This window comes from Myodes glareolus, chromosome 3, assembly GCF_982192425.1.
Source record: "Myodes glareolus chromosome 3, mMyoGla1.1, whole genome shotgun sequence".
NCBI lineage: Eukaryota > Metazoa > Chordata > Mammalia > Rodentia > Cricetidae > Myodes > Myodes glareolus.
Genome location: NC_142028.1, coordinates 127,413,302 through 127,438,569, shown reverse-complemented (window position 1 = coordinate 127,438,569; position 25,268 = coordinate 127,413,302). Strand labels below are relative to the sequence as shown.

The 25,268-nt window shown below is 50.5% G+C and overlaps 1 protein-coding gene across 6 annotated transcripts; it reads left to right on the top strand.

Annotated features, from left to right (window-relative positions):
- The first annotated feature begins 744 nt into the window (after positions 1-744).
- Tmem268 (transmembrane protein 268) lies at positions 745-19,879 on the top strand. Of its 6 annotated transcripts, XM_048459045.3 has the most exons (10): positions 918-1,063; positions 3,996-4,081; positions 5,376-5,567; positions 8,163-8,272; positions 10,527-10,634; positions 12,050-12,199; positions 14,050-14,160; positions 15,961-16,041; positions 16,331-16,510; positions 18,368-19,879. In XM_048459045.3, exons 3-10 carry the CDS (start codon positions 5,459-5,461, stop codon positions 18,545-18,547), a joined length of 1,029 nt encoding a protein of 342 aa, XP_048315002.3. In that variant the 5' UTR covers positions 918-1,063; positions 3,996-4,081; positions 5,376-5,458; the 3' UTR covers positions 18,548-19,879. The 6 variants fall into 6 exon arrangements, with proteins under 6 accessions (XP_048315005.3, XP_048315001.3, XP_048315006.3 ...); XM_048459048.3 differs by lacking the exons at positions 918-1,063; positions 3,996-4,081 and adding an exon at positions 745-852; XM_048459044.3 differs by lacking the exon at positions 3,996-4,081 and having other exon boundaries at positions 906-1,063.
- Positions 19,880-25,268: the final 5,389 nt, after the last annotated feature.

Here is a 25,268-nt window from a genome sequence, read left to right as displayed (position 1 = left end):
ATCCATCATAGGGGAGAAACAAGGCAAGGAGAGGCCATTTTTACAAAGTACAGAAGCTTATGATTCCCTTAAGAAATGAGGCCATTGTAGCAGGAGCTAAGTATTCAGGCTCTTTGTTGAAAGACTAGGTAAGGTGGCCAATAGAATAGATCTGTTCTTTTTAAATAAGCACATACTGCAAAGAAAAAGTACGTGCGGTTAGCCTGGTGTCACCCCTATTGTCAGAACAACAAACCAAGGTGAATCCAAGACCAGGGATTCCCTTGGAAAGGTCATCATAGAGCCTCATAAATCTCCAAGAGTAGGGTGAACAAGTTTGAGTTTGAACATCTCACACATTATTTCATTAAAAATAACACAATTTCATGGCACAGTCATAACTAAACATTTTTAAAAGAAAACGCAGACAAAGTTTAATTTATCGGAAGGGCAAATGGAGACTACCAGCCCTTAGGCCGTCTCCTCCCACCAACGCTCTCAGTACTGCACACCGTTTTTCAATAACAACAAGCCCAGAAGAAACTTCTGGTCCCGAGTGTGCCTCATGCACCGGACCCTGTGACTCTCGGTCACTGGGGATCGGCCTCCTCGCCCGCCCCGCCGCTCTTTCCCTGCGGGGACGAGCCCAGATCCCAAGCACGTGGCGGGCGCGGGGCCCCTTCCGGTGCCCTAGGGGAGTGCGGCTGATGAAACGCTCCCGGCTAGGCCCGGGAGACGCGGTAGCCGGGCGGCTCGACGGAGAAGACCCGCTGGGGCGGGGCGCGGAAGGCGCGGGAGACGGGCGCGGAGACGCCGGCACACGGGCGCCTAGGCACAAAAGGGGCTTCCGACCCTGCGTGTCCCCGGGCTGCGGTGAGTGCCGTGCGCGCGCCCGTACGCCCGCCCTCCGGGGGTTGGGGACGCGGCGCTTGCGTGCGCGTTCCGCCGCTAAGGCTCGGGTGGCTTGTTCCCGCCCCACGCGTCAGGCGTGGGACCCGCGGGGTAGGGCGAATGATTTCTGGGGTGAGGGAGCCCCAAGGCCAGAGGGCAGACCAGGGAGCCAGCTGCCCAAGGCCAAGGCCAGGTACGACGGGAGACGCCGGGCCGCGCTAAGCCGCCTTTCTGTTCTGGCTCCCTCTGGGTTTTTGCTCCCTGACCTTGGATAGTCAGTCACCTTTCTTTTCCGGGGCTTAATGTCCACATCATTGAAATGGGTAGTTTGGATTCCTTGTTTAGCCAGGCTTTTTCTGTCCTAAACTTTTGGGACTTGCCCCTCTGATCTGTTGGACTTGAAGTGTAATGAAGCTGAATTTGAAGAAGGAAAGCCGCTTTCTCTTTCCTTTCAGGGCAGCCTGGGCAGGCAGTTAGTTGTTGGTGAGGCTGGCAGGCACGGTGCAGCGATGGGACACCTGGGAGCTTGAGTCTGCACAGCCTGGAAAATCTGGTTGAAATGTGGATTCCCTAAGGGATTGTCATGAGTCTAGGTGCTTGCTCGTTCTGAGCTCTGCTTACCCTTGCGTCCGGCTCCCCTGACTTGTGTACTGAAGCCTGGAGCAGGGCTGAGGGGATGGTAAATGGTCAGCATCTGCCCTTGGGGTTCTGCCTTCATCCTCATGGCCCTGTAGGCTCTGGGCTGGATGAGGATCTACAGAGGGAGCCATCCCGACCTCTAGGTCTGAACACATTCAAATTTGACACGGCTTCTTTCCACTTTGGTGAAGCCTAGGAACGTCTAGGCAGCCTGGGGAGTTGCTCTTTCTCCCAAGTTGCACCCCTTTGCTGCCTGATTGCCTCTTCATCTTTCTGGCAGTTCTCTTGGCGCGTGCCTTTCCCAGTGGATGGTGATCCCTGAAGGGAGAACTGAGCAGATTCTTCGTGTTGCATTCCTGGTTTTACAGTCCAGGTCTGGCCCTAGAAGGTTCTCAAGGAATGCTTGTGGTCGATGTCAGCTGCCTTTGCTCAGTAAGCGCTCTTCTTCCAAGGGTAGATCTTGTGAACAGGGAACCACAGGGTAACCCTAAATTACTCTCCTGGTCCCTGCTCCAGAAAATGGAGGCAGAGAGAAGTCGGGTGCCTTGCTCAAGACCACCAAGGTGGAAAGTGGTTGGACTGGGCAGGTTGCTTCCAGCCAGCCCACGCAGCCGTGGGTGTGTGGCAAGCGTATGACTGGAGTCTGCTGATTGGGTCTCTGTGGGCAGCCGAGGGGTGCTGTGGGTGCTGTGATTTCTGCCCCCAACACAATGCTTCATTGTGGGATTTTGCAACCAGTGGATCCTTCTGTGCAGTCCCAGGCTTCAACTCCAGCTGGTGTCAGCTCCTCCTGGCCTTTTCAGCACTCCAATGGTGTGAGGCTCAAGTGGGCCCCAGTCCTCTGCCTGGACGACAGATAAGGTTGTGTCTGCCTTATGGTCCAGTAGTTGATCAGAGGAAGCAAAGGGGTGTCAATTCTGGGCGCTACCTTGTGGCTGCTTTTGTGGCTTTTGTACCTCTTGGGGGTATAAGAAAGAAAACAGGCATGGTGAGGTTGGCTGGTAAGTACCTAGTGTGTGACTGCTGCTGTGGGCCAGGTGGACGGTGGGCAGAGACGAGACCCCGTCTTCCCGTGAAGAGCATTGCAGGGTAGCTGGAATTTATTTCTATATCATGCTGAGAAACATGGTTTCTTTGGATCTACTCAAAGATGTCTTTGTGGGTAAGCTGAAGGAAACCAGAGCAGGCCCAGAAGCCTGAGGGCATGGTACTGTGGCCTGACACTGGAGACACATGGGGATCCTTCTCTGCCACTCAGTTGGGGAGAGGTATGTCTTGGCCGTGAAATAGGAAAGGAAGGACCCTGTGGGCAGAGCACTGAACACCATGCTCATCCTGAAGCAGCCAAACGAGGCAGGCCTCCCTGCCCATTGCACAGATGCTCACAGCAGAGTTCAGACCGGGGCATGGGCGGGTGTTGAAGGTGACTGCATCGATCCCGCCAGACTTTGGCTCCAAAGCGGTCATGTATTTTCCTAATGTTTTGTTACTGTTTGGCCTTACGCTCCCAGCTTGGTAACATTCGTCTTTTATCTGTTTTTCATTGGTAGAGAGGCTCCCAAGGAACCATGTAGACTCACCCTTCCTAAAGCTACAACCCTTTAGTACAGTTGCTCATGTTGTGGTGACCACCCAACTATAAAACTGTTTTTGTTGTTAATTCGTAATTGTAATTTTGCTACTATTATGAATTGTAATGTAAATATGTCTGTTTTCCAGTGGTCTTTTGGGGGCCATGACCCACAGGTTGAGAACCACTATTCTAGAGCTTAACATGGGGCTGGCTTCAGGTATATGGGCCCCCTCATCCAAAGCTGTCTTTCCCTACGGTTTGGCTTTGTTATGCTGTCACCATCTGAATTTCTTCTTGTATGTGTGTTTGTGTGAGTGTGGGTGTGCACACGCCACAGCATGAATGCAGAGGTCAGGTTTTTTGAGGGTAGGTTGTTGCCTTCTACCTTTTTGAGGCAGGGTCTGTCTGTATTTCTCCTTTTAGTTTTATTTATTATTATAACAATAGACTTATTTATATTTATAATATTTCGAAATGAATAAAAACAAATATTTAATATTTATAATAAATTATAGATTTATTACCTATGTGTTTTGCATGTATGTATGTCTATACTGTGTGTGCCTATTACCCTTGTGGGTTCCCTGGAACTGGAGTCGTGGGTGGCTGTGAGTCACTGTGTGGGTGCTGGGAACTGACCCTGGTCCTCTGTAAGGACATCAGGGGCTCTTCACTCTGGGCCACTTGTCCAGCCCAGCAGGCTCTCTCCTCTTGTGCTCCCTCTGCCTCCCATCACCATAGGAACACTGCGGTTGCAGACATGCCTGCCACATCATCCAGCTTTCATGTGGGCACCTGGGTTAGCTCAGGTCGTCAGGCTTGTGAGGCACGTGCTACTAGCTGCGGAGTCGCCTCCCTGACCCCGGGACCCCCTGACCTTTCTAACAGGAAGGCCCCCATTTTCATTCCACAGGGCATCCCTCACCTCTGCAGCTGCTCCTGTTGAAGCATGAAGATGAACAGTGAAGGGGACAGAAGGATCAGTTTCTCCCAGTAGAGGTCAGCGGGTGGGCTTTGGGGTCAGTTCAGTGTCACCTTCCTTGGGAGCAAAGGACCGTCCTCCAGACACTCAGGATCAGTGTGCCACTCTTGGGTATTTGAGTGGAACATGATTTTCTGGGGACACAGGGCACAGGTTGCAGCAGATTGGTGACCCAAGAAGTCACCAAGGGAGCCCTGGCATGGAGCATCCCTGCTTTGACTGATGAAAGTGGCTAACGGTGGTGCCCGCTGTGCCTCCGGGCCATGCTGGAGGCCCTGGCCATGTCTTCCTTATCCTTTGGAGGGAGCTGCGACGCCAGAGCTTACTCTTCTTATAGGCTTTTCTCAGATACAATGTGTGTGTGTTGGCCTGGCCATCTGAAAGCCCCAGCGACCCAACCCTTGCCCCGGTCACCGCAGCTGTGTGTAAACAGTCACACCAGGACTGCTGTCTGTCTTTCTGATGAGGCAGGGCTTTGCGGTAGCCTACCCCCGTCTGAAGCTGACTGTGTAGCCCGGGCTTGCCCTAAACTTTTTCATCCCGTTGCCTCTTCCCCCGTGTACCCTTCAGTGCTGGGGTTATGTGGATCAGGCTGGTGAACTCACATAAATCTGTCTGCTTCTGCCTCAAGAGTGCTGGTATTGAAGGGTTAAAAGAGTTCCTAGTCGTGGAGTATGATCTCTGTCCCCCATGGCCTTCCTGTGTAATGTCCACTGATTCCTTGTAGTGGGCCTATTGGGGGAGGGCTGCTAGATCTGGAGAAGCCTATTTGAAGCTCTGAGGTTAAACCACACATCCAAGGTTATACAAATAGAAATAGGAGGTGGCGGGACCACGGTGAACCCTGAACATGGACCTCGCCCCTTTAAGGAACTGGAATGTAGCCTAACTGTCTGGCTGGTTCTGCTCTTCGTGCTTGTCAGGGCTCTGCCTGCAATCTGTGTTTCCTGTTTATTATTCCTGTGTCCTCTGGTTTCATTTTATGCAACTTGCAGTGCCTTGTAGGAAGCTGTATAGAAATAGCCTCCCCATAATGAATGTGATACCTGCCTCTGTCTCGCTTACCTGGGCGTCTCAGGAAGAAATGATTGGGACCTGGTGTGGTTGAGAAGACCCACAGCTGGAAGGGGAATTCTCCGCTGAGGCCTGGGGAAGGGTTTAGTTCCCTCTTCTCATTCTGAGAAAGAATTTCCTCAGTAGGATAGAAAGGTCAGCATTTAGACTCCTGGTGGCCATCCCTGGCCTTCAACTCTGGCCCCAGGGAAGGCCAGGGAGCCCAGCTCACCTTCTTTCTTGTGCTGTTTTTCATAGGCAAGTGGAGGTGAGACACTGCCCCAGCATGAACTGTACGCTCAGAAACAGGAAGTAGAAGCGGGAGCAGCTGCCTCTTTGCCATGGCCTGTGAGCCTCCCACAGACCCTGGTGGGACAGCTGGTCCCCTGCCCACCTCCATCCTGGGCTGCAGCACCCTGCCTCAAAGGAGCCCTCCTGACTGGGGTCCAGGTAAGGCCATGACCCCTACCCCATGATCTCCTTCTCACTGTGTCCCATTCTGTGCTGAACTCACACCTATAACTGGGGTCTCTGGATAACTGGGTGTCTTTGGGATTCAGCTCCAGGCCACTTTCTGTCATTTCTAGCCTGTTCTCAGTGCCACCACCTCTTGTCACCACCTTTCCTTCCCACTAGACAACCTTTTTTAGATGTGCAGCCTGCTGGCACGTTCTGTCCCTGGCCTACCATGGGCATGTTGTGAAGTCCCATCATTCCCCAGGCCAGCCATAGCTCTGCCTGCTGCCCTGTTCGCTGTTCTTTGCCAGGGCATTCTGTCTCAGGACCTTTGTACATGATGTTCTTTCCACCCATGCCTTTTTGGTACTTGGTTACCATCCATCCTTTGGGTCTCAGTTCATCCTTCCTTCCCATGACAAATTATTTGATGGCTTAGCCTTAGTTGGGATTTTCTGATGTATTCTTCCTGCACAATTTATTTAGTATACCAATTATCTATGTGATAAATATTGAGTGTCCAGCCTCCCCACCATAATGGAAGTTCAGGGAGGGTAGGGCTGGGTACTGTCTCACCCTTCCCATGTCTGCAGAGCCAGCAGGAGGCCTGCTCCATTCATTGTGCTGAATGCAGGGATGGATGGCAGCTGGGTGTAGCAAGGAAAAACAGCACTATAAACTGTGGGTGTTCCATAGAAGTGCGGGGCTTAGTAGTGGGCCTGAAACTCTGTTCAAAAACGCTGTATGACCGTGCTATTAATTGTTATAAAGCAATTTAAATATCTATCCATGCTGTAGTAGAAAGGAACAGGATGAAGTATTTTTTTTCTTCAAGACTTGAAAGGGATCCCTCTGCTGAATTTTAGTAAGCTCCCTCTTCCTGCTTTGTACATATTCTCTCTCTCTCTCTCTCTCTCTCTCTCTCAGCTTTACTTAGCTTAGGTCTAGAAGCAAGCATTTCTAAGTGCAGATCTCATATTGCCAAGAATCCAGGAACTCCTAGTAGAAAGGTAAATAAGAGACTCAGTGAAAGGTCTTTGTAGGGTTTGGGCAAATGCGTGTAGCCCAGGGTGTAGCTGTCTGAAGGTTCCAGACTCTTCTCGGGGAGGCTCATCCCCGAGGGCACCAATGGGAGACATTATGGGGTGGTGGCTGTGTTTGGGCACCACCTCTTCCTTTTGTTTGTTCCATCTCCGTCCCCCCAGGTCAGCTGTGTAGACTCTGCTCTCCAGGGGCCCTAGTTCTCCAGTAGGGGTCGAATTAGCTGCTCTGGTTTCTTTTCTGTCTCTCCCTTTCCATTTGAGTAGTCTTCAGTTTAATGTAATACTTTCATCAAGATGGGAGGTGGGGCATAAAAGATATATTAGTGTTGTCTTATCAGGACTTCTGAGTTCTGAACAGCTTGTTTCCAAGTTATGATCCCACTGGGGTCAGTAATTCACACACTGAGGTGACATCCAGGCTGTCCTCGGAATGGCTCACAGTCTTCCATGTTGGCTGTGATCATTGGTAGGTAAGGAAATAATTTCTCCTACACTTTCACCTTGTTAGTAATAGACGGGTTCACAGTGTGATCCCTCAAGGTTTCCCCTGTATTTTATCCACGTACTGCACTCCTTTCAAAAAGTAAGGGGGAGGGCAAAATCGAGAGTTCTTATGGAGAGGACCTAGAGTTTAGAATTCCATGATGGAATCTTTAAGAGTGGGAGTGCTGTTCCTTCCTGATCCAGACTGTGAGAAACCTATCAAGGTTGAGGATCAGAGTCCTATCATACTAACTCACTTATGTGCCAAACATGTATGCAAGGCACTAAACCAGCTCAGGCAATTTTATGATGAGCAGACCAGCATGGAAGCATGGCGTAAAGGAAGGGCTCAGTCTGAACAATTACACACGCGTATACCCATTCTCTCTGTGTGCAGACTGAGGCATTGGCAGGGCAAGGCTCTGTGTCCTTTCTCTTCCTCTTCCCAGTGGTACAGACTACCCACAGTGCTTAGCTTGTGACTCCTCCTCCCGTGCTCAAAGCTACAATGGTGTAGATCTGGTGACCTGCCTCCTCTTAAGGGCCATTGTGATTCCACCAGCCCCACTGGGTACTGCAAGCTGCGGTTCCTGCTACGGCCAGCTGATCCGCGCCCTGCATTCCATCTGCAGTGTTTGTTCCTCTTTGCTCTGGTAGCAGTCTGGGATGCAGGTGTGGCCATCTGGGCCTGATGTTTCATGGTAACTATTTAGATCTGATATTTGGCTCATTGCTGGGATTTAAATTCTTCAGTTGGACTTCGTGTTCAGGGTTTGCCCAAACATCAGGCCCCTGGTGTTTTTCAGCCTGTTTCCAGCCTGTGACAGGGACTCAATACCACCCACTCTTTGCTTGATGTCTTTCTGCTTTGGGAAGTTATAAATTATATAGTTAACCAGTGTGGGTCTTACTTTTGCCTCCCGGGGACTTCCCAGTCAAGCTACCTCCTTAGGCTTGCAGGACGGCTACCGTGTTCCTCATCATGAGGAGGTGTGATGCCTTCAGTTCTGAGCTCCTCCAGAGGTGCTCTTGCTTGGTCCATGATCCTCTGATCTGCTTGCAGAGCTGCACAATGGCCAGGTCCTCACAGTCCTCCGGATCGACAATACCTGTGCACCCGTCTCCTTGGACCTGAGCGCTGTAGAAGAGCAACTGCAGGCCTGGGGCATCCAGGTGAGTGCTGGCTGATTGAGTCTTTCTGTCCGCCTGGCTGTGTGCCCACCCGTCGGGCTCACCTTTACCTGTGCTGGCTGTGGTCAGGCGCATAGGAAAGGGTATTAGAGATATCTTTCCTTCCCAGCGTGTTCACTCAGAATGTGTGTCTTGGGGTTCTGTCCAGGCCTTGAGCTGACTGAGCTATGCACAGGTGACCAGGACCCAGTGCAGGAGCTAGACATGGACCAGTAAGCAAGGTCAGCCAGGCATGGATGCTACAGTAGAGGACCATGCCAGGTACTGACGGCATAGGAGGAAAGCTTTGTGGAAGGCTAGACCCTGACAGGGTTGTTGAGGGTTATATTAGGAATACTGGGCAGGAGAAAGACTGTTCGGAGGGAACTGTTGTGACAGTTCCTGGAGCTACCACATAATGATACCTTCAAACAGTGAATCCAGGCCTGCGCTTCACAGACCCGCTGTGTGGATATGGACCCAGGCTTGCTCCACGCTGCCTGTGTGACTTCAGGCAGGAGACTTAGCCTCTCTGGTCTTCACTTTTGTCTGTAAGAAAGGGTGATGTTAAGGCCTGGTGTGTAGGGCTTCCATTAGGATTACGTGTGTGACGCCAAGCACATTTGTAGATGTTCTGGAACATAGCAGGCTCTCACTTGCTGTTGTTGTGAAGGACAACGGTGTGGTCTCCTCCACAGAGCCCTCAAGGTGAGGTCTTCCCTGGACTAGCCAGGAGGGACTGATCACAGCCAGGGGTACAGGCAGCTCAGTACCCCGAAGGAAGACTTTGCAGACAGCACTGAGCCTTCCCTGCTCTGAATGGTTTGCCTTTGCCTTCCACGTTTTCATCCCATTTTTGTGTAGAACTTCCCCCTCCTCATTTTCTTCTCCCTCTACCTGCTTTCCTTCCTTCCTTCCTTCCTTCCTTCCTTCCTTCCTTCCTTCCTTCCTTCCTTCCTTCCTAGCTCCCTCCCTCCCTCCCTCCCTCCTTTCCTCCCTCCCTCCCTTCTTCCTTCCTTCTTTCCTAACTCCCTTCCTCCCTCCCTCCCTCCCTCCCTCCCTCCCTTACTCCCTCCTTTCTTCCTTCCTTCTTTCCTTCCTTCCTTCCTTGTGTGGTGTAGCATGTGTATGTGTTCATATGTATATGCATGTGCAGGTCAGAGGTCAATGTATGGTTTACTCTATACCTTGTTTATTGACACAGGGTCTGTTGCTGAATGTGGAGCCGACTGATCCACCTAGACTGGGTGCCAGGGATTTTGCCAAGGCACCCAGCTATTTAACACGGTGCTAGGAATCGAAACTCAAGTCCTCAGGCTTGTGCAGCAGATTTACCTACTGACCATCTCCTCAAACCCCAAATCTTTCCAAAGTTATTATCTTGAGATTAGTGAAGAGAGTTTGTGTGTATATTGTTGCACTGTGTTCTTGGATGACATATTTTCCACTTGGAAAAAGAATGTATTTATAATGATGTTAACATGTGTATGTAGGTGGATGGTGCATGTATGTGTGTGCCAGGGTGCGTGTGTGGAAGTCAGGACAACTTTATGACACCTGTTCTTTCCTTCTACCTTTCTCTAGATTCTGGGGGATGACCTTGGGTCATCAGGCTTGCATCATTTACTGGCAGGCTCCCTTACTCCAGAGTCCTTGAGAGGTCCCATGCCAAGATGTAATTCTTAAGTGGCTGGCGTGCTCTGCAAACACTCTGGTTTGGACAGGAAGACATGTGCCCTCAGTGTTTGGGATTGTGTGTGGAGTGTAAAATGCCAGCAGTGAGAGGCTGGCTCTGGGTGACTCTCACTCTGCCCAGTTCCCCTGTGCACTGCCCCACTGAACATGCACCCAGCCCCACAGTGCATCCATCTCTCCCTCATTTTAGAGAGGAGGAACCCAAGGTTCAGAGAAGGGTTCACTTGACCCAAGTCACCCAGCACTTGAATGACGTGACCGGAGTTTGGCCCAGGGCCTGTGTCTTGCCCAAGACTGCCTATGTTTCTTGGAAGGTACTGAGACTCAGGCTGTGTGGCTCCTCTGCAGGATGCCCTCATTCTCAGGCTCCTGCAGTTGGACTGAACCCAGGATTCCCAATCTACGCTCAGAACCTCCCTTGCTGCCTTCCATGGTGCCTTGAATTTGCCTTCCCTTCCTCCCACGGGCAGTCCTGTGAACTGGGAATGCCTTACTTGCTGGCAGGAAGGAGATGGGAGTGGCTGTCCTGTAACTGATGATCTCTTTATCTTGGGTAACATAGGTACCTGCTGAGCAATACAGGAGCCTGGCTGAGAGCGCTCTCTTGGAGCCTCAGGTGAGGAGGTACATCATCTACAACTCGAGGCCCATGCGGCTGGCCTTTGCTGTGGTGAGTAGTAGCTTAGGCCTACACTGCCTTCCTCCTCGGCCTCAGGCACACCAGATGCAGCAGTATGTTCAGGGATCCAAGTTGCCTTTGAAAGCCCCGTGGCAAAGATGTGGATTTGCTGTAGAAGGGGTCAATAGGGATGGGAGTAGGGACTGGGAGCCAGGCTTCTGAGTCAGTGTTTAACCTTGGCCAAAGCTTTTCTCCCTGGGACTTGGTTTCCTTTTGTTCACAGGTCGGTATGCTTCCTGTGTTCATAGAATGCACACACACACAAATGCATGCATGTACCTACCTACCTGTATGTGCATATGCTTGCAAACATATACCTGTGAATACATATCCACACACAGAAACATGTACATATGTGGCTAAGCAGTGTGTGAACCCAGGCTATATAGTTGAACCCTTAGCTATTCTGTTTTCTGGCTTCTGTATGTGTTTATGGCCCAGCTGACCCTGCCTCCCATTTCAGGGGAGAAAGGAAGGAGGGGACTAGCATTTAACAACCCCCTAACAAATACTGGACTTTGAAATGTTACCCTGCTAGTCCTGGGAAAGTCCTGTGAAGAAAGCGTGATTATTCCCAGTTCACAGGTGGAGAAACCCAGTCTTGGAGAGGTCATAGCTTGTCCCAGGCCATGCGGTAGCAAAGATAAAGGCATACCACAAGGGGTTAGATATAGAATTCTTTCCAGCCCTGCCCTTTTGTGTTTCATCTAGAATTGGGGTCGGTCAGGAGGATTTAGGAGTGAGGGGCTCAAACTTGAGTGCTCACACTTTACCCCAAGTCAGTTGTAACCACCTGTCTTCAGTAGGCCAGCTAAAGGAACTATACGGAAAGTGGGGTGGAGAAAAGGCGGCTCATCCAATATGGCCACAGTGGAAAGTGGGAAGTGACGGGGAGATCTGGCAAACACCCCAGAGGTCCTGAAGGGAGAGCAAAGTTGAAGTAGATAGCCAAGGCCATGAACCTCTGAGCAGTCCGTCACGATATGGCCCCTCCCACCACTGACTCATCTTTATCTGGGTCTCAGTCTCATCCTGTGAGGTGGTCTGAGAAACTGTGGTGAGCTGTGTAAAATCTCTTTCTGGGAGACAGGCCTCCTCTGGTGCCATTTCCCAGCATGAGATTCCTAGCAGAATTCCCATTTCCTTGGGATCCGTAGTTTCAACAGCCTGATAATCAGATTGAGAGACACAAGTGTCTCTAGAATACATTTCTGCTAGGCCAGTTACAGCCTGTTGTCATGGTTCACTTAATAAGCAGGGAGCAGGAGCTCAGTCCCAGGGTTGACGTGAATCCTCCCTGGCCCTGGGAGGCTGTTTGGCCAGTTGGGGCTGGGGGTCTCCAAAGGGGTACCCATGAGTGGCGCTCCTGTCCCTGACAGCTCCGTGCCTTCCTGTGTCTTCTGCAGGTATTCTATGTGGTGGTGTGGGCCAACATCTACTCCACCAGCCAGATGTTTGTCCTGGGCAGCCAGTGGGTAGGAGTGCTGCTTGCCACCCTGATTGCTGTCAGCCTGACCCTGACTCTTGTGCTGGTGTTTGAGAGACAGCAGAGAAAGGTGAGATGTGGGGCCTGTCTGCCCCCTTCAGAGGGCTGGGCAGTCTGATGCTGTAAAGGAGCTGCTCCAGACAGCTTTAGCTCCCTCATGGCTGCACACCCGTGACTAATAGAAATAGGGACACGTGAAGCTCAGTCCTCTTAATTGTCCCTCCCTCCCTCCCTCCCTCCCTTTCTTCTTTCCACAGGTTCTTACCATGTAATCCCATAATTTAGAACTTGCTCTGTATAGGTTGGCCTGCCTCTGCCTTCTGAGTGCTGGGATTCTAGGCACATGCTCCCACATGTTGCTCTTGTTTTGCTTCTTCTTTTGAGGTGGGGTCTTGTTATGTAGCCTAGGTTGGTCCCAAACTCATGATTCTTTTCATAAGTGCAAGGATTATAGGCTTGTGCCACACCATTTTCTTCCTTCCCTCCTCTCCCTTCTCCTTTGCTCCTTTGCTCCCCCAAAAGGTATGATTGATAGAATACAGACACGAGGTGTTGGCGCACGCCTTTAATCCAGTGGTGCAGGAGAAGTGTCTGTATTTTGTCAATCATTTCTTAAATAAACATTGATTGGCTGATAGCCAGGCAGGAAGTATAGGCGGGAAAACCAGACAGGAAGTAGAGGTGGGGCCATGAGAACAGGAATATTCTGGGTAGAGGAGAGCTTAGCTGAGAGTCCTGCCCAGATCATGGAAGAAGCAGGATGTGACCTGCCCCGCAGAGAAAGCTGTGGGAACTGGGTAGGACAGAAACCCCAACAAGCAGGCCCCTCATGTTACAGGTCAGGAACTGAACTCTCAGTGAGTGAGTTTCTGAAGAGGCGAGCGAGACCGCCCAGAGTTCTGATCAGAAACAGTGGAGGCATTCCAGTGCACTGTGACCCCTGGTGAACCCACAGTGGAGGCATTCCAGTGCACTGTGACCCCTGGTGAACCCATGTGTGCCTGGGAGTTAAGATGACATGCTGGAGAATTCTAGAGAGATTTCCTACCTCCTCCATGCCTATGATAGTTTTTCCATGCCCAGGTATGTCAGAGGACAGGCCCTGGGCATGTAGAGCTTTTTCTTGGGCCAGTCCTGCAGTGGGAGGCATGTTTTGGCCACCCTGACCCTTCTTTACAGAGTGCCTGTGCTGTCTGTCTGTGTGGCCATGGAAAAGCCCTGCACATGTCCAGTTCCCCGTGGGGCCTGCTCTTTGTGAGCACTTCCTTCGGCTGCTCTAGGAGTTGCTGCTAAAGACTTGGAGGGCCTCTTCCCCAGGCCACTGCTATGGGTCTGTCACACCTCACTGGTGGGAGTTGGAGGAGACAGCTTCTCTGAGGACTGCGGACCTGTTAGCTTAGCACGTGGCCTGGGAGAACACGCCTCACCCGTGGCTTGCTGGAGGCTAAGGCCAGGGGATCTTAAATTGGAGTTCCTGTTTCAAAAAAGAGAAAGGGAAAAAAGTAGGTGTGTTGTTAATAGAGTTGGTTCTGTCCATGCAAAACAGACCATGTGTCCCTTGCATTCCCTCAGAGACCACTACACTAGGGTGTCATCTAGCCTGGGGTAATAGAGACTTCCTTCACAGCTTAGTGAGCTCTCCCCTCACTCCCAGGAGGCAGGGGTGTGCTCTTTTATTAATCTGCAGCCTAAGACAGGGAGCCGCACTGGAGGGACATGGGCGGTCCAGCCAGGAAGCCAGAGCCAGGCTTTGTCTCCAGCTCTTTAACACCAAATTCACTGTAGGGGGAGAATGGAGTTGTCTTGAGCGTGAGGATTGATGTGTGGCCTTTAGGAGAGGGACAATTATAATGTCCATGCCTGAGGAGCTCCTGGGAACCTCCGTGGAGGTCAGCCTTGGGCCGGGCACTTGTCTTTTAGGCTAACACTAACACAGACCTGAGGTTGGTGGCCGCCAATGAAGCCCTTCTGAGACACCGGGTGCTGCTCGGGGTGACAGACACAGTGGAAGGATGCCAGAGTGTGATCCAGGTACTGTGTCTCAGAGTGTCCCCTCCTGGTGGCCCACTTGCAGGTGGCCTTGCGTTGTCCTGGCCTGCACTGTGAGGTCCAGTGTCTGCTGTGCTGCTGTGAGTGGCCCTGAGGTCTCCTCTGTGCTGAACCCTGCGGTTGGGCGCTGTAGGAATCAGTGTCCCTGTCCAGTATAAACCCGCATACCCATGAAGATGACAGCACACAGTCGCAGTGGCTTTAAAGGGACTGTGGATTCTCATGGTGGCCTAGGGCTGCAGACAAGTGACATGGTGGCAGGAGAGACGAGGCTGGAGAAGCTGTGTGATGCTCGGTAGCTTTCTGTGTCCTGCCTGCCTCTGCTCAGCGCTGAGTGCTTTCGGGCGTCCAATGTAAAGGCCTGGTAAGATCTCCCCTCCCTCTGTAGAGCAGCAGTATCCTTTATTCTTAGTCTCCAGCTGAAGAGCAGGACTTAGGGAGGGACACAGCCTCCATAGCCAGGAAGCCGAGCTGGTGCCTAGAGTGTGTGTGCTCTAGGGACCGAGGAGATGTAGCCTTCTGTGAGTCTGACAGATGTTTGTTGCACACTGCGCTCTGGGCAGAGCTGGGCTGAGGACACACGAGTCTTGGTTTTGTGGAGCTGATCACACCTGGGCTAGCATGCAATCTAAAGTTATCTTGCCTGGGATATTGCACAAGATACCTGGCCGTTCAAACAGGACTTTTGCGTCTCTCAAGTCTACAGCTCCTTCCTCACCTCATTCATTTTCCAGTCTTCCCTGTCAGCTGATGTGTGGGAGGGACCTTGGGATGTCGTTGAATCTGCTGGTTTCCAGGTGACTAATGAAGGGACACATCTTTTCAGAGTGGTTACTTCCATCATGACAGTGCCCTCTTGGGGTGAGATAATACAGTGTCTGGAGGTCTTTTAGGGTCCTTGGGGGTGCTGGGTGATGTGATGGGCAAGGAGAGAGGTGGCGCTCAACAGGGTGGGCATGAGTTGAATTCTTAAAGGAGGGTGATAGAGACTCCCATCTCCTGTGGATAGCTGAGATTTTTTCACAGTGAAAAGACTTTAAAAAGTTATGTGGACAGATCCTCCTTGGGGTGAGCTGGAGAGAGAGACTATGTGTCAGGAGCTGTGAACTTTGGTCTTATGGGTCAGTTGCCCTGAGCAGGGAGTAAGGTAGTGGATGCAGATGTTAGACTTTTCTGCAGAACTTGATTATTGTGAATGTGGCACCATCAAGGCATCTCAATGGATATGGAAACTTTGGGCCTTGTAAGGATGTCCTGGCCAGGGTCTTCTGAAGCTGAGGTGGAAGGGAAGGCTGGGAGTATCCCCAGGACATCTTTCTTACCTGCGCTCCTTTCATGAAGAACACTGTGTTAACATCTTTGAGTTTAGTTCTGGTTGGTGAAGATGTCATTTGTGAGGGCTTTTCTCCTTTGTGTATTTGGGTCTCAGACAAAATGGTACCCATACTCCTGAGGGTCCTTTGCTCCAGTGGACATGTGAAGGCCAAAGAAGTTGGGGTCCACCTGGGATTCTTGTGGGAGATGGGGCCTCGCCATTTTTTTCATGGTTGGACATATTCTGAATTTGGTTGCAAAGCCATTTGGGGGAGGCTGGGGGTGACCATGTAGCTTAGTGATAGTGTGTCCCCCTAGCAGTGTATCTTGGATTCAGTTCCAGTACCACCATTCTTACCCTCTGCAGCCATACAGATGAGTGCGGTCATACGGCCAGGTGGTTGTCAGAAGGATGGGCCCCGGGTGAAGGGCGGGAGCTCAAGGATAAACTGCTGCTTCTCTCCACAGCTCTGGTTTGTCTACTTCGACCTGGAGAGCTGTGTGCAGTTCTTGTCTGACCATGTTCAGGAAATGAAGAGGAGTCAAGAGGTAAGAAGACTGGCACCTTTCCCTGGGATCAGCCGTTTCCTGGGGTCTCTGTATCCTGAGGTCAGGATTGCCATGGCACCCTGCTCCTGGCTATCTAGAACCTGTGACTTCAGACAGGGTTTGCCCTCCAGGACCTTCAGCAGCTTCCCAGGACCCTGGTTTTGTGGGGAGTAGTATGATCTCACTGGCGTGGCTCACTGAGATCAGCTGTCTGGCTCTCTAGCTGGTTCCATCCTTTACAGCCTGCCAGACTCAGACCACACCTGTGTCCCCTGTGTTTCCTTTGTAGTCCATGCTGAGAAACAAATTAAACCAGCTCTGTGTTGTCATGGAGACAGGAGTGATGCCTGTGGTGGAAGGGCCCGAGGACTTGGAGGATGCCCCGCTGCTCCCCAGCACTCCCGGTCCTCCGGAGAGACCACTCATGCAAACTGAACTCTATCAGCTTGTTCCAGAGGCTGAGCCGGAGGTAATGGTACCACAGCAGCTGGTGTGGGCCTCCCTTGGGGCCCGTGTGTGGTCGTGATCTGAGCGCTGGCTCAAGGTTTAGGTCTTGGGTTGTAGCTTCTCTGAGTTGCTATGGACCATTTTACCTTGTAGGTCAGAGATGTCTTTACATTCCTTCGTTGTTGTTGTTCACCCCAACACGTATTTTGGTTTATTCTGACACCTTTCTTTTTTGAGACAGAGTTTTGCTTTGTAGCCAAGGTTCTGCCCTCGGGTTCTGTGTGGGAACTGGTTCCTTCCTGGTAGATATGTGAATTGTGAGGACAGACCCAAGTGGGGGGATGACCTTAGGTGGCATTTTCAGCTTTGGCGATTACTTGACTTTTCCTTTCCTTTCTGGGATTCAGAGAATCAAGGTCTAGCCCAACCCAGCCCCCCCTTTTGCATTGGTGGGATTCTGGGGCTTCCCAGAGGGTTATTTAAGAGAGAAAATGATGGGCATATTAGTCACATGCCTTATTCAAGGGTTTGTGTGTCTGGGTTGGCATGCAGTAGTTCATGAAATATGGCCCTTTCAAGTTCTTCTTTCAAATTTCCTCAAACCCTTAGAAACACAATTTCCTGTCCTGAATATCGTGTGTGTATGTTTCTGTATGCATGTTTTGAAAGTAGCTTCTCAGTTAGCTAGGGAAAATATAACCCCTACTCAGGTCTCAGTGGACAACTAGACTCCCTGTGTCTGCAGGAGTCCAGAGTCTGTGACAGATGGAAAGAATCAGAACTGTCTCTCACATTTTTAAGGATTTTTACTCTGTAAAGAACGTGTCAGCACATCCCTGAGGTCTCGATGACCTTCCCTTCTTTGGTGGGCGGAGTGAGACTGGCCTGGCTTTCAGAACGAGGGCGGGTGAGGGCAAGAGAAAGCATTGGTTCTCACAGTATTGACCTTGGGCTGATTGGCGAGGCCAGGCTGAGCGAATGCCGAGGTTACGGGGGTGAGCCTGGCTTCTGCTCTCAGTGTTGGTGATGATCCAGTGATATTCACTGAACTGGCCTTGCCCACCTCACAGCAGCAACAGCACGTATTGCCAGTGAAGACAATTCCTCGGTCAGGCCGACACTTGTGCAGTGAGCGCGGAGTGGAGGAGCTGGAATTCCTCTGTCCTTGATCTCAGCACCTGTTTTTAATTACTGTCTGCACAATGCAGCCTCTCTGGACCCCACACCTGATGTGTTGTATCCCACACCGAGCAACACTAACCTCCCTTCTGCTTCCCCCAGAACCTGGGGCCACTGTGTCCTTTGTGCACAGTATTGTTCCTTTGTGGTACTCAGTTTCCATCAGCAAATCTTTATTACGTCTGGTAGCAGGATGCCGACCAGGCACCATGTGTGAACTGAAGGTCTCCTGTCATGGGATGCTTCTACTCATCCAGCCCCATTAGTGATTTTCTCCAAGTGAGTCAGTCTGAACTCGGCCTGTACAGATTCATGGGCTTTAGAAAGTGTAAAGAGGGTGTAGGTAGGGCCAGGGTGATACTTCTTCAGTGTTCTGAGGGTAGTGGTCTTCTGGGGGCACACTAACATCCGTGGTGCTTGGGATGGAACCCAGGGCATCAGGCATGCTAGGTGCATGATTTGCTTCCGAGAAGAACCCGTGTATCTTGTTAGTAAGACCTCCTTGGGAATGAAGCAGCCAGGGCCACAGAAGCTCCAGTGAGTTGCAGAATGGGGGTTCTTAGCCAGACTGCATCTTCCAAGAGCCCTAGGCACTGGTCTGAGCTGTTCTCCCCCTGGAGCATGCCTCCTGGGTAGGGCAGGAGCCCCGTCACCCCCAGGGCTGTCCGCTGTGTTCATGTTACTGTCGTGACTCTTGCAGGAGATGGCCCGGCAGCTACTGGCAGTGTTTGGTGGCTACTACACTCGGCTCCTGGTGACCTCTCAGCTGCCCCAGCCAATGGGAACCCGACACACAGACTCTGCAAAGGTCCCATGCCCCTGTCAGCTCATAGAAGCACACATTCTGGGCACAGGATGCTGCCCATTCCTGGCCAGGTGACCTACGGACAAAGAAGTTCATCTTCCTCCAAGACTGAGAAGTGGGGGAGGAGTCAGGAGCCTGGTGTGGTTGACCCTGAGCTCAGATGAGATCAGCATTTGGGGGATGTCCTGTCGGCACCACATGCTGTCCTGGCCTTGCTGAATCTGGTGACTGAGCTGGTGGGGTGAGGAGACCAGGGCTGGTGGTCACCAGCAGGGCACTTGGAAAAGAAGACCCTGTTGGTGCGGCTCAGACTGATTTCGTGGGCGACGTGCTGACTTGTGTCATGCTTCTGTCCTGCGGAGCGGCAATGCTTCCTCACACTCCACTGTTCTGGAGTGAAGTATGGTCAGACACGTGGGGTTTGAGTAGGAAGCTCAGAGACTCCCCAAGAGTTTGAAGACTGCCCACAACCCCATGTCCACACTCATTTGGTGTGGAGGTCCAGCTCCGAGTTCCCCACAAATCACCATCCTAAGTTGGAACTGTTCCCCGGACTGGCAGGGGCATTTGCTCCTTCGTGTCCCTTCGGCTGCTTTCTGTCTCATGGAAATTCCTAGTGTTGATGTTTGTGTTATTCCACTTTTTCCTGTACATACTTCTTTTTCTGTCGAGACTGTAAACTCCTCAGGGTCCAACACTGTACCTATCTTCCTTCTGTGAATGACCTGGACTTGCTTAAAAATACTGCTGAAAAGTCCCATGGATCAGTTGCCTTGTCCTCTCCACCAGTTGTGGCAAATGGTTCTGCAAACGTGGTTGAATGATAAGACCTGGGTCGTGATGGACCAGAGTCCTGGTCCTGAGCTGCATCGCTGCATTTGTCCACCCTCCACTTACTGGATGGTCCTGGTCATTTCCAGCTTATCCTGCTGATATTCTTCCCTCAGGGCACAAAGTGCTCCCCTCACCCCCTGGCCCCAAACTATCCCTTGGTGATACGCCATCACAGGGAGCTCTGGTGTAGCTAGTGACCTGGATTCTTCTTGCACATCTACCATCTGTAGGGCGATGTGGCCATGGCTGAGTGTTCTGCCTTCTCAGTGTGTCCACTGACTCCTTTTAGAGCCGTGTGGTGGACTGAAGTGGTACAGTGCAGGAGACCTGCTGGGTAAGACACATCCTACCTCTGCTTTTCCTGTGTCCAAGATGGAAGAGTCCTCAGCCATATCCTGGGGTAGCTGTGCTTAGAGTGGAATTTTTCACTGTCTTTTGACCCACTGTGGGCAATGTCCCTGAATTTGATCAAGGGAAGCCTGTGCTTGTCATCTGGGCATAGAACCCTTCAGTACAATGATGGGGAATAAAACTGTGTGGTGAACGACTGAGCAGCTCGGCTTGGCTCATGGAGGCTTGGTGTGGTCCTTCCACTTTCTCTCTAGAACTTCTGCCTTCCTGCTGTTTGGGGAATATGGGGAGAGTCATGGTGGACTAGCTCTTGTAGACCAGGCTGGTCTCAAACTCACAGAGATCCGCCTGCCTCTGCCTCCTGAGTGAAGATTTTTTTTAAAAAAATATTTTATTTTTAATCACATCTGTGCATGTAAGTGTGGGGAATTAAACTCAGGTCCTCTGCAAGAACGGTCCATGCTCTTAACTGCTGAGCCACCTCTACAGCCCAGTGCACCGAGATCTTAAGGTTCTATTTCTATCTGAGGCAAGGGTCCTGGACACTGCCATGCAGGTAGGAGCGTTCAAAATCAAGTCCACTCATCCTTCCAGCCTTCTGGTCTCTGCCCCGTCATTCGAAAGGGGAGGAGTGTTCTGCCTGGAAGATGGTTGCGAAAACGATTGGTGTTTGCAACACCAAGTTGCAACTGCAGCAGGAACTCAATAGCCTGTCATGGTTTCTTGGTTAAATTCTTGCTGTCTGGGTTCGTAGTAGGCGCCTGCTTGTGTTTAAGTCGCCTTTTGTCTCTCACCTGTTGTCCCATCACCACAGACTGTATAGGAATAAAGCTTGGTCAGATCTCACCTTCAGGAAGGGTCAACGGCCTGGCGAGGGAAGGACGGGGCAAGCTGTGACTTTGCAGCAGACTAGCCTGCTCTGTGCTTCTCAACTTCCTCTTCTGTCAGGACTGGGTTGTGTAATGATGACAGAGACACTGTCACGTGACTCAAGACCTGTTTCCTGGTGTGTGTGTGTGTGTGTATGTGTGTATGTGTGTGTGTGTGTGTGTCTGAGGTTTCAGCCCCCGAAGCTTCATTTCTTTGTGGTGCTGGGGCTGAAAGTCAGGCCTCTGGCATGGAAGACTGTGGAGCATGGGACTGTTGCTGAGCCACACCTCAGCCCTCAGGGGCGGCTTTTTTTCCTTTCAGTAGCTGCCAGATGGTTTTCTACTTGAATGTAAACACAAGTTTTTAACAGGCTGTTGAAATCTGTCATTAATAATTTTATTTAGTACCAGTGAGGGAAAACTCCAGTCATGACTATAGATTTTGCCTTTCTTTAATTTCTGCTTTTTCTTTTTTTAAGTTAGGGTCTCATGTAAATGCGAGCTGGCCTCACACTCTCTTTGTGGCTGAGGATGACCTTGAATTCCTAATCCTGCCAACACATAAATGCTGAGGTGACCTGTGTGTCCAGTGCTGGGGTGGAACTCAGGGTCTTCTGCGCGCAACACAGCCACACAGACTCTGCCACCTCTCCTGACTTCAGGCACATTGTGTATGTGCGTGCGTGTGTGCGCGTGTGTATGTGTGTGTGTGGAGTGGTGCGTGTGCCTGTGCACATGTGTGGCAAATGGAGTGTCAGGTGTCCTGTCATTCTCTGCCATGCTCCTGTGACACTGATCTCTCACAGAGCCTAGAGTTTGGCCTTTGGCGGCCAGCAAGCCCCAGCAATCCCCCTCTTCCCCCTTTACCATGCTGTCCTGGCTTTTTAAACATGGGTGCTAGGCCTAAATGGTTCCTCACAACTGTCTGTAACTCCAGTTCCAGAGGATCTGACACCTTCTTCTCGCCTCTATGGGCCCCAGGCATGCATGTGGTGCTTAAACATACAGACTGTAATGGATTAAATAAAAATGCTGCAGATCCCCAAGTGGCTGCAGCGGCAGAAACGTTGCAGGTCCCCAAGCATCAGTGTGGGCAGCGGTCCTGAGAGCAGCCAGTCCCAGACAGGGATGACACAGTTCCCTTAGTGGCTGCAGCAGGCCATGAGTCCCTGTCAGGGAGCCGCATGGTGGATGAGAGACCTCAATGGGGCAGCCAGTCTCACAAGGAGAAACAGACAGGCACACCATGAGACCACGCTGAAGGTCTAAGGCGGCTGGTCCCGGGCAGGGAGCCATGTGGTGGGCGAGAGACAGAGACATATGTGTTCTGCAGAGGGTATGCTGTGCAGAGTGAGGTTGGATATTTATTTAGTGGGTTATGAAAGGGAAGAGAGAGGAGAGAAGAGTAGAGAGGCAGAGAGAGAAAGAGGAGAAAAACAGAAGGGAAGGGGAGACGTGGGAAGAGACAGAAGCTGCCTCTTCTAAAGGAAGACAGAAAAGGAAAGGACTCAGGCTGGAAGCTGAAGATCAGCTTGCCTAGGTGGACAGGGGAGGGAGTGGGCGTGGCTTGTTTCTTAAAGGGACAGGACACTGACAACACACATAGAAACATAAAAAAACTAAAAAGAGAGAAAGCATGAAAGCAGATGCCAGGGATTCAAACTTAGGTCCTCAGTCTTGTCCTGTTCACTGGGGTGCCGCAGCGCGGGGTGCTGTTCACCAGGGTGCCACGCAGCACGGGGTGCTGCTTACCACAGGAAGCTCGGGGTGCTCACAAATCCCTCTGCTGTCCTCTCAATTTGACTTTGAACCTAAAGTGGCGATCGAAATGTCCTCTAGCAAGACAGTGATCAAACTGGGAAAATAAAGGGTGGGTGATATTTCTCAAGAGCTAAGGGGAAGCTTGTGGAAAGGGAAGCTCGAGAGCTTGCCCTGGCTTCCAGAGTCTCTCGTTTGGATCCTGGCATCCACATCAAGCAGCTCACAAGGTTCACCTGCTTCTTACTCCAGCTGTAAGGAAGCCAAAGCCCTCTGCTGCCCACTTCTGGTACTGCATGCTTGTGGCATATACACAAACATACCTACAGGTAAATAAAAATTAGGTCTAAAAAAAAAAAAACAAAACTTGCTAGAAATGAATATCAAATGTAGGCTCTTAGAAAGTGTCCATCTATAAAAAAGTGTACATGACTATTAGAAGCAGCATTGCTCTTGACAGCTACGGAGCCCATGCAGCCCAGCAGCTTAACAAAGTGTAGTATGTGTGGACAATGGAATAATACTCAGCCATCAAGAAGAACACAATTGTGATACATACGGCAACATGGATAAACCCTGCAAACATGCTACACAACAAACGTGCTGTCCACTGCATTATTCCATATGTGAAAGGTCCAGCGTGAAAACCCAAGACAGAAACTGTGTTCATGGCTGTCAGAGGCTGAGAGAGAGAATGTGGAGCAACTGCTGCAGGAGCCATTTAGTGGGTCATTTCAAACGGTGCGTCTTACGGGGTGTGTGTTATATCTCAGACATATAAGCAGTGTCAGAGGACTGCGGAGATGGCTCGTGTAATTCTGGCTGGACTGGAACTCACTATGTAGACCTGGCTGGCCTCAAACTCACAGAGATCCACTCGCCTTCTGCCTCTTGAGACCACACCCCACTGATAGATGTTTGGACATGTGATGGACACCTTATCCACTTACTTGCCTACTAAAGGGCACCCAAAATGCTCCTGGGTTTTAAGAATTATGAATGAAAGCTATTTTAAACATCCATCCAACGTTTGCTCCTGCCCGTACGGGAGCGTGAGTGTTTCATTTATAATAAAAGTATAATTAGTTTTGCCAGAAGCTGTCGAGTCGACTTGTGGGTTTCCCACGCTGCTTCCCATTGCTGTCAGCTGTGGATGAGCGTCCCTGTTCTGCTTTGTGGGTGGCATTTGGTGTCGTTGGTTTCCGAGTCTCGCTGTGCTGACAGGTGTGTGGTGACTTCCTGTTTTAACTTCCATTTCCCCTGGCTCACTCTCCACCTGCATGTCCTCTTTAGTAGGATGCCTGTGAAGAACGCTGGCTTGTTTTCCTAATGTGGTCCTAGTAGTTTTTCATATCCTCTGGACCACAGTCTTGTACTCGGTGTAGTGTGTGCAAATATTTTCTCCAAGTTTGTGTATAGCCTTCTGGTACAACCTTGGCACAGGGATTTCTTGACTCTAGGAGTTTCCTTGTTGGTTATTTGGGGTTTTCTACATCAGCACTCAGGCCACCTGTAAACAAAGTGATATATTCCTAATCTGTATACCTCTCCTTTATTTTTCTTATTGATATAGCTAGGAGAATTCCCAGTGTGAAGTTGAAGAGATGTGGTGGGAAGGAACATCCTTGTCTTGTTTCCCGTTAGGAAAGCTGCTGGTTTCTAAATATTGAGTAAAAGATGTGCTTTTCTTTTCTTTTTTTTTTTTTGATATTATACTTTCTCAGGCTGCTTACGTTTCCTACTTCTAGTTTACCAAAACAAATTCTCTTCTGACCTTCAGCTTCAATTTATCTGCATTCTTCCGTCTTAGGTGTCAGCACAGTGGGCATGCAATATCTGAACTGTTTAAGAAATACTAGGTCACTTAAAAATATGGTTTACTATGCTATGTCTAAAGCATTTGACAGAAGTGCACCTTTGGTCTTGCTACTTTTCTGTCTTTAGGAACAGCTTGAGGGTAGAAGGACTTGTTTCGGATCCTGGTTTGAAGGGCCAGTCCTTCCTGGTGGGGCACACCCAGCAGAGCTCTCAGTGGCTGGAGTGTGTCGCTAGGACTCTGCATGTCTTAGCATCCCAGGAAGCAAAGAGAGAGGGAAGCTGACACCCATCCAGCCTCTCTCTTTCCTCTGTTAACTATGGACCCTGTGTTGGTGGCACCCATATTCAGGGTGAGGCTTTCCTCCCTGGTTAACTTTTCCTAGAAAAGGCCTCATGGATGCACCCAGAGGTATGCCTTCTAGGTGATTCTAGAACTGGTCAGGTTAACAATGAAGATTAACTGTCACATAGGATCTCATGGCATTGCCCAGGCTGACCTCAAACTTGCGATCCTTCTGCTTGCTGGGATTACAGTCTTACCCCTGGTTAAAATGGACCATCTTAGTTTTTCTATTGCTTTGCCTTCCCTGAGTTGATCGCTTTCTTCTTCAGTTTTGTTTATTTATGTAAATATAAAAAAATAACTTAGCCTCTGTGAGCTACTTCTTCTAGTTGTCCCTGATTTCAGCAGTGGCCCTGGCTGCCTGAGGTCTGCCATGTGAGTCCTCACACTGGCCGCTGGGCAGACAAAGCCCACACTGTCCTTCACCCTGCCCCTGGGGCTGCCCTTTTCTGGGATCAGCTCTCAGACACTATTACAAATGCTGTAGTCAGTACTCATTTATGTTTAACCATGTTTCTTTTTATTGCTTTTTATCACCTTTAAAAACTATTGTTTTTATATTTCCAGCTTGTGTCCTATGTCTCTTTCTCCTCCTGGCACTAATTTTAGACATTCTCTTAGTACAGTGTAGGTAGGATATTGAGAATTCCCTGTAATAGTTTTCTTCCTATTTTTTTTAAGGATTTTTAATTTTAATTTTAAAACAATCTTATTTTACATACCAATTCCATTTTCCCCCCCTCCTATCCCTCTCCTCCCTCATTCACATCTGTCTGTTACATCACTTGAGGGAGGACCAAGGCCCTCCCCTCTGTTTCTAGGA

Excerpts from the sequence above, each read along its gene's own strand:
- Tmem268 (XM_048459048.3), top strand. The coding sequence starts at position 5,459 with ATGGCCTGTGAGCCTCCCACAGACCCTGGTGGGACAGCTGGTCCCCTG. Across the intron at positions 14,161-15,960 it reads GATGCCAGAGTGTGATCCAG|CTCTGGTTTGTCTACTTCGA; the intron begins GTACTGTGTCTC and ends TTCTCTCCACAG. Across the intron at positions 16,042-16,330 it reads AAATGAAGAGGAGTCAAGAG|TCCATGCTGAGAAACAAATT; the intron begins GTAAGAAGACTG and ends TTTCCTTTGTAG.